Source organism: Amphiura filiformis, chromosome 13, assembly GCF_039555335.1.
Source record: "Amphiura filiformis chromosome 13, Afil_fr2py, whole genome shotgun sequence".
Classification (NCBI taxonomy): Eukaryota; Metazoa; Echinodermata; class Ophiuroidea; order Amphilepidida; family Amphiuridae; genus Amphiura; species Amphiura filiformis.
The window spans coordinates 60,375,496-60,384,427 of record NC_092640.1 but is presented as its reverse complement, the minus strand read 5'-3'; the positions used below and the strand labels follow the sequence as shown (position 1 = coordinate 60,384,427).

Genomic DNA, 8,932 nt, shown 5'->3' with positions numbered 1-8,932 from the left:
ACCCACCGCTTCAATCGTGTTAAACGTCACCATTAACGTATTTGACTAAAGATGCGGGCCGGCAATGAATTTGATCGTCCTCATTTCCAAAAAATTAACCTACTTAACGTCGCATCATGTTTCCACTGCAAACTGACATAGACCTAGATTTGTTTAACAAGAAGTTTACATTTATAGACGTATCATCAACATTTTTTAAACTAATGAATTGAAACTTTTGGGAAATTAAAGATTTTATTAATGAGAACTTTTACACCAGACATCTTTAAAAAAAAAAAACTTTTGGGAAAATAAAAGATTTTTATAAGAACTCTATAAAAAGTCAATTATGTAATTATTCGACCTTTAATTTTTAAGATAATGAATTGGAACTTTCGGGAAAATAAAAGATTTTATCAATGTTTTTAAGATAATGAATTGGAACTTTTGGGAAAACAAAAGATGTTCCTTCGTTCAAAGAAACAAAGGGTGTTCCTTCGTTCAAAGAAACAAAGGGATCACTACCATTTCATGTTAGGTACAATGACCTTTGTATGTGTTGGATAGAAAATTCAAGATGAGGTCAAATTTTGAGCTATATAATATTAAGTAAAATGGAGTATGCTAGAAATTATAGATCAAATTAGTGTTTAGTGACGAAATATTTTCTTTTCATGTGAAACAATTTAGTTACAAACACATTCAAAAAAATAAATGGGCAACTCGTTGTTTAGACGAGAGAACCTTGAATTTAATGTAATAATAAAGTTGTTCGAGAGTACAATAACCATGATAAATACGTTCAAGAGTTTTATGACTCAAAATGGCCTTTGAGCTCAAGTTATTACCACGATAAACCACGTTATTAGATTGGTTGCATGGTTTGGGTATAGGGTCATGTCTGATCAATTTGTTATGAGGCTTTCCTAATATTTAACTATCTCAGAACTAAAATGGAGTCATCGTCAGTAAATTATAGTTCGTGCCCGAGTTCGTGTAACCACATTCAATATTGTGCAAGTATCATGTCCTGAATACATAAAATGCCCGTTTTGTTTTCAACAGGGTGGGTATTCATTTAAAAGGAAAGAATATAACATTGAATATAATTACCAAATTTTGGAATTAAATTATCTCAGCTTAAAATATTGTTAAACTTTTTTGAACAACTTCTTCCCGGGAAGTTCTTTTTTAATAACCTTCAGTGTTTTGTGCCAGTTCTGCTTGGAAACTTTTCAGTGCTATTAATCAAAATATCCTACATATTTTAGATGAGTTGGTCGTGCTTGCATATTAATTGCTCGTTGATTAACCTTGAGAAAACAGGTATGTTCGTTTGTTATAATTAATGAGTTGATATAATTAATATGATTAGATGTAAATGATCCCACAATAGGCTTAATTGTTTGAGCTACACCATCGTATATTATACAGCACCAATTTGAACACACGTGTACATTTGAGCAGTCATTTGACAGTGCTGTTTGAATGTAATTTTTTCCTTCGTTTTGGATGAGCTTACTTATTTACGAAATTATAAATGTTATTTTTTAGAGAAAAATGTTGCAAAACTTGCAACAAGCATTAATAATACGGCCTAGTTTCGGCCTAATTATTTTTAGGTCTTATTATTTTGGTTAACGTTGTTTCCAATAATAGGAGAACAAAGTGACAAAAATCAAGATGAAGACGAAGAAAAACTTACCACCAGAGGCCGATGATGTTGGTGGGTAATATAAGGAAGAACAATAGACCCACCGCTATAGAATCTTGCAGTTTCGTCATAATTTGTCGACCCTATCTGTCCAGTTAAAAGTTTGGTTTCTCTACCGCCACGATCGCCAGTATTTACGGGCCGTCCGGCGCGCGATGCGTTTGGGCACAGACCTCCTTCTACCCCTGTTTGCGTTCAAAATTGGTTTGCAGGTTTACTTCACGATCATGGCAGAAGAAGCATTTTATATTCCGACAGAGAAAGTTATAAACACCACAAAATAAGTTTCCTTTTTGTTCTAAAATATAACACTCCACCACCATTGCTGAGTTTGATCCGAGAAATATGATTCATATGTCTCTCCCATTTACGATATTCAGTTGATGATAAACTTCCGTAAATAATTTCGTCTTGATGTCATTCAAATTAATTCCATTCATTCATTTTGGTAAAAGCATGCATCATTTGGTGTTTGAGTCAGCCGACACGTATTGAAAATTTGCAATTTTATGTTCCATCACAAATGAGATAATCAGTATGAATAAATGAGTGCTTTATCCTCATCAGCTATTAAGTCATAAACATGGTAAACATTGAATTTCAGCAACTAAAAACGAACGCCATCATCGACCGGGCAAGTTTTATGACTGCCAAGTATTTGATAGGTTCTATCTCAGTGATGTTTCTGCATGTATAATGCCACAGCCCACATCATCGGAACTTGTCTGTCGTTATGGCTATGAATTTTGGAGCCAAGGACCGTTGTAGTGGCACATTGACAAGCGAAAAGGCAATTTGGTAGCGAATTAATTTAAGATCATGAAGATTGAAAGGGATTCGTAAGGGACAACTTAATCAGGAGCAGTTGTTAAATCGTTTAAATGAAAACAGTTTGAACTTGGAAATTGATGGTGGTCTTGAACCGGCATCATTTCAGCAAAAACCCTGAAAAAAAGAGTCTTCGATTTCAGTGATGTTTCATTTACGTTGCTGATAGGACTACACATGATTATGATAAATGGGGACTTAACAAATGCAAAGAGCAATGTTTGCCAAAGAAAACAAACTTATTAATGCACTTATAAATATGAAAAGCAAGAAAAACAAGATGACAATTTAATTGTTATGTTGTTCAATGTTGTTATAATTTTAAGACATAGGACATCGTCATTAACATCATCGTCACGTCAGCAACAGCAATCATCATCATCATCATCATCGTCGTCGTCATAATCATCATCATCAGCAGCAACAACATGCAGCAGCCAGTGGCGGCGCCACGGGGGCATGAGGGGGGAAATGCCCCCAGTCACAACTCTTTCACCTTTTTGCGGTAATTTTGCGCAAAATTTGTTGATTTTGCCTCCCCCCTCAATTCACTTTTCCCCCTCAATTCCCCCTCCCCTGGCGCCGCCACTGGCAGCAGCAGTAACAACAACAAAACTTGAGGAGCAATCTACATCATCTACATCATTAACATCATTATTGTCGTCGTCGTCGTCGTCGTCGTCATCATCAGCAGCAGCAGCAGCATCAGTAGCATCATCATCAGCAGCAGCAATAGCATCGCCATATCATCATCATCAGCAGTAGCAGCAACAGCAGCAGCATTATTATCATCATCATCATCATCATCATTATCATCATCATCATCATCATCATCATCATCATCATCATCATCATCATCATCATCATCATGTACTCGACACAGTCGTCGTCATCACTATAATCACCATCTTTCATCGTTATATCATCATGTCATAATTACAGTTATACCATAGGCTTAGGAACCAGGTCTGAGGGTCTAGCCCCCTTAATGCAGGGGTTCGAATACCCTTCTCCACCCCTCCCCACCCCACCCCGAAAAAAAGATGTCGTCAGATACCGGGGAAAAAATTGTATTGTTGACGTATTTTTTGCAAACTTTTCTTAATCTAAAGGGGGATCCCCCTCTGGCACCCCTTAATCGTGCTAATGGATCTTTTTTTTTTTCATTTTGTCAGCCCCCTAACTTGAAAATCATCCTACGCCACTGAACATCATTGTCAACATCTTCCTCCTCCTCCTCCTCCTCCTCCTTATTCTGCTCCTCCTCCTCCTCCTCCTCCTCCTCCTCTCCTCATTATTATCACCATCGATCAAAAGATCACCCTGCTTTTTTCAAAAACTTGATTTGAGATCACCCTGCTGCAGGAAATTTGCGGTTCAACCAATGGGCTATTCCAGAAAATAAGCGCACACCCCCTATAGAGGAGTTCGGACTTTCCCTACATAGTACCGCGCTCGACCTATAGAGGAGTTCGGATATCCAGTCTTTTTTTATGCATACAAGCTCCGGAAATCCGGACTTTTCAGACATTTTCCCTCATAGCCATGTATACGCTCGACCTATAGAGGAGTTCGGATATCCAGACTTTTCTATCCATCCAAGCTCCGGAAATCCGGACTTTTCAAACATTTTCCCTACATAGTACCGCGCGCGACCTATAGAGGAGTTCGGATATCCAGTCTTTTTTTATGCATACAAGCTCTGGAAATCCGGACTTTTCAGACATTTTCCCTCATAGCCATACGCTCGACCTATAGAGGAGTTCGGATATCCAGACTTTTCTATGCATACAAGCTCCGGAAATCCGGACTTTTCAGACATCGCCATACGCTTGACCTATAGCGGAGTTCGGATATCCAGACTTTTTTATGATCTTCTAGTGACCAGAAGATCATAATATAATAATAAAAAAGGGTTAGTATCCCTTTTTTATGAAATAGAGATGACCACCTCCCTCCCCACCACCACCCAAAAATATGACTCAAACTTGGAGCCGAGTCATTTGATCATTTGATCCTAAATTGGTTGGCTTCACTTATTTGCCAAGGGGTCTATATTTAGATTTATCTGTCACAATAGTTGAATCGTAATAATATTATCAATTAATAACAGAATATTTATTTATAATCATAATACATATTTTGCCTAGATATATCCCACTTCAACTTCTCACAAAGTTTAGGGACCGTTCATTATTTCTACTGGGGGGGAGCAGACAGAAAGTCACTGCCGAAAACGATATGACCCCCCCTTCTCCGATAATAAAAACCATATGACCCCCCCTCCGAGCTACATGAAAATCATATGACCCCCCACACACACATTAACGCCAACCAAACAAGAAAAGGCATACCATTTTTCACCCTGATATAGCAGTGATGTCAGTGTGCATTTCATTACACAGCTTCATGTGCTTCACAGCTACACAGCTTTATTTATTTATTTATTTATTTATTTATTTATTTATGTACCCAGCAAACACAAAAACGTTTTAAAAACGTTTTAAATAAGTTATATTTTGGCTTTTGGTTTAGGTAAAAACGTTTTAATAACATTAAAATGTCGGGTTATATAAAGGTCATGATAACGTTTTGTATGAAAACACACTACAACAATAATTTTAAATGTTTTCAAAAAATGTTATTGTAAACTATTTTTGCAAACATTTTTGCCAAATATTTTGTCAATACTTAAATAACATTATGTTAAAATATTTGAACCCAGCAAACACAGAAATGTTCTTAAAATGTTTTTTCAAAACATTTTAATAACATTTAAATGTCGGGTTAGATAAAGGTCATGAAAACGTTTGTAAAACGTTATTGCAAATATTTTGGGCAAACATTTTTCGCAAAATATTTTATCAACCCCAAAATAACATTTTGTTTAGAATGTTTTGTATCAAGTTTTCAAGAATGTTTTTGGAATGTTATCAAAACGTTTTTATACTCTTTATATAACCCGACATTTAAACGTTTTCTGTAAAACATTTTTGTTTGCTGAACAGTAGATTATCAAAAAATGTTTTTTAAGGTTATGAAACCGTTTTATACTCTTAATATACCCTTTATATAACCCGACATTTAAACGTTTTCTGACAACCTTTTATAACCTTTTGCGAATGATGTCGAAAACGTTTTGTGTTTGCTGGGTATCTGGTGGACGCTTAAAGTGCTGGCATACGCACACACATGATTAAAGACGCGCAATAGATGCGCCGCATGGATCAGCTGCCTCAACGCATTACGTCACTGACACACAGGCCCGTCGCAGGATTTTTTTGGGGTGCTGATTTTGAAAAAGTGGACTTTTTTTACAAGGGGGGCAATTTTGTGAAAAGTGGACTTTCTTCCCCAAATTTGGACCTTTTGACCAAAAAAGCGTAAAAAACCTGATTTTTTGCTCGCAGATTCTGATTTTTTTTGACTTTTTGTATACTTTTTGTATACCCTTGCTGCTTTCGCCACTCGGCTATGAGTATTCCAAGTTTTCACAAAAAGCACCCAAATTTACCCTAATTTGGCACTTCCCCCCCCCCCAAATATTGGTCTCCACTGAATACCAAAATCGTTGAAAAGGACCCCAAAATCATGGCATATCCCCACATACCTTCAACCAGGTAGAACCCCACACGGGGTATTTTACTTGTTTTAATACAATATTATTTGTTTCACATGCAGTGTACACAGATTTTGGTTCAAACTGCCACCCTGTGCTCCAGCCCAGCAGCTCTGATGCTCCAGCTTTAGTATGTGTACTTCAATACCACTGGTCCCTGAATAAACCACATGTGATATTGATTAAAGTTACAATTTTTTGCATCAAGTTGGCAGGTTTGGAAACTTGGGGTCAAACTTATTAATTCAATTTTTTTTTATATAATTAGGCTAAAACGGCTGTAAATTGATTGACAATTTAGGGTTGGATGAAATGCTACTTTTAATGAATTTTCATTGAGTTCAAAATTTCTTTTGTAAAGAGGTTGTAATTTAAACAAATCATACAGAATATAAAAAATCAAGTAAGTTTAATTTCTTCATTTATCAAGCTATCAAGCGGCTGATTTATTAATTTTCAGTCTCTTAAATTGTAAATATGCATCAACTTCTCAATATACCTGTTGATACTGGGTGAAGCACAGCCCGGGTACACAGTGAAGTTGTGTTGATTTTTTTTAAATTCCTCAAATATTAAATAATGCTTCTTCAATTAGGGACATTTGTCAATTTTGACTTCTGGATACCTGTTAGACATCAAGTAAAGACTAGTCTTTCAATAAAATATTAATTTTAAGTGAAAAACATTGATTTTTTGAACAAATCTGTAAAAATCATCATTCAAAAAAAAAAAAATGCCGACCCTGATTTTTCAGGATTTAGGGTCGGGCGGTTGAGGGCAACACAACAATTTTTTTTGCCTTATACCAGTCCTTTCTCAACATAATGTAGCTTGCATGTTGAATAGTGTAAAATGAATGAGTTGCGAAATCTACTTCTAAGTCCGGACTCGAGTCCACTTTTTGTTGGACTCGGACAAAAACAGACTCGGCTCGGCTCAAACTTGGACACAAAATGTCCAATTAAATCCATGTAAAATGTGAAATGATTATCTAAAAATGTCAAAATAGATCTCAAATTTGATTCAAAATTGTTGACTTCACTTTTGCCCATTTTCCTAATTAATTGGGGCTGTCAAATCGGTGATCTGTCATAATATCCTACATATCCACCAAATTATTTGGATTTATCTGTCACTTCCCAGAATCAATACTGTTATCTTTAATGAAATAATTGATAATTATACAGAATTTAATAAACATTTTGACTGTATAAAAATATCTAAAACTTCTTTCTTGGAGCTAAACTCTTGAAAGAGAGAAAACATGCACACAGACATGTACACCCCATCCATAGGGCTAGTGTTTGTGTTCACTACTTACGGGCAGTCACTGAACATTTATCCAATTTAAGAATTTTAAAAAAGATGTTTAGAATAATTGATTAATATCACACAAAACATATTTCTGAAACGGTGAATTTCTATAAGTATCAATATTATTATGAAGATGATGATGATGATGATGACAATGTATGCTGCACATGCAACCTAGTGACACTTCTCTAGTACCTGGCCACTTACATGTAGTGTGTGTCACACTAGAATACTTTGGTCACACACACAAATACCCCTGCAGCGGACTGTTGACATGTGATACATAGTTTTTACCTTCGGAGTTACCTAGGGTATGGAAATGACTGTGACACTTGTGTGGGGTGGGGTTTGACAGTGGGTGTGTATAGGGAAAGTGGTGTGGGGATAGTTGTCTCATTGTAAAAGCAGCTTGATTAATCTTAATTCTCTAGGGTAGCTGCAGGTAATATGGGACAGCAGGTAATATGGGACACCTGTTTTCATTTTAACAAAAAGTAGCTTAGAGAAGGTAAACACTTTAAGTTGATTTGTTAAGTGTTTAGAGACATCAATTGTGCTAGAAATGCAGTTTTGGAGTCTGTGTATCAAACTCTTGGAAATCAATGCCAAAAGGAGTGAAATTGCCCAAAAAATTATGTCGTTTTTTTGGCCTGATATAAAATCAATGACGTCACATTTTATGATTGTGTATCCAAAAACTCTGGTACTGAGGGGGCATTTGTCATTTTTTATGATCTTTAGGTGATGGTTAAGCTTATCAGCAGGTAAAATTCCACTGACAAGTGGCACTTTCCTTTTATAAATGATTATTTTCTCTGATTTTCAACTGAATGGGTGCAGGTAATATGGGACACATAGGAAATTGTGTGCATTGTCAATGCGAAAAGCAAAACTATTTAGAAAATTGAATTTTCTTGTAGAAATTTGCATTTAACATTCAAAATCATGTAACAAAAATGTTTTTAGAACAAAAGAGTGATTTTCTGAACTTTTTGATTTTCACCATAGAGATAACACAGTGTCCCATATTACCTGCACATGCAGGTAATATGGGACACTTGACGATGACGTCATTTTGACGTCATAGCGTCCAAACAAACATAAAAACAAGGTAACATTGCCTGTTTTATTAATCTTAAAGGACAGGTTGTTCATCATAACAATCTCTTGTGGGCATATCTTCTTTAGTTTTTATGCAAATAAGCTAAACGTCCTTAATGGTCCCATATTCCCTGCAGGTACCCTACATGTATATTTATGGAATTGGTTCAAAATTCTCTAGTGGAATCTTTGCTATAAAATTATAACATTATAACTTAATATTCGACATGGATTTGGCAGGGGCACTCAACTTTACAAGTGACAGGTAGGGGAGACCGGGCGTGTCCGCCCTATTTTCTTCAATCTCGCCTAGAGAGGGCAATTCTCATGTTAGAAGGCTATAGTTTTTACATTTTTAAGCTGTATACTATAGCTAA

The 8,932-nt window shown here is 36.0% G+C and overlaps 1 protein-coding gene across 1 annotated transcript in view; it reads right to left on the bottom strand.

The window, feature by feature from the left end:
• LOC140168603 (protein Wnt-6-like) overlaps positions 1 to 2,406 on the bottom strand; it is a 25,999-nt gene extending 23,593 nt beyond the window's left edge. The window contains exon 1 of the mRNA XM_072192003.1: positions 1,685 to 2,406. Coding sequence (XP_072048104.1) covers positions 1,685 to 1,764 — 80 coding nt within the window. The 5' untranslated portion in view covers positions 1,765 to 2,406. The remainder of the gene's footprint in view (positions 1 to 1,684) is intronic.
• Positions 2,407 to 8,932: the final 6,526 nt, after the last annotated feature.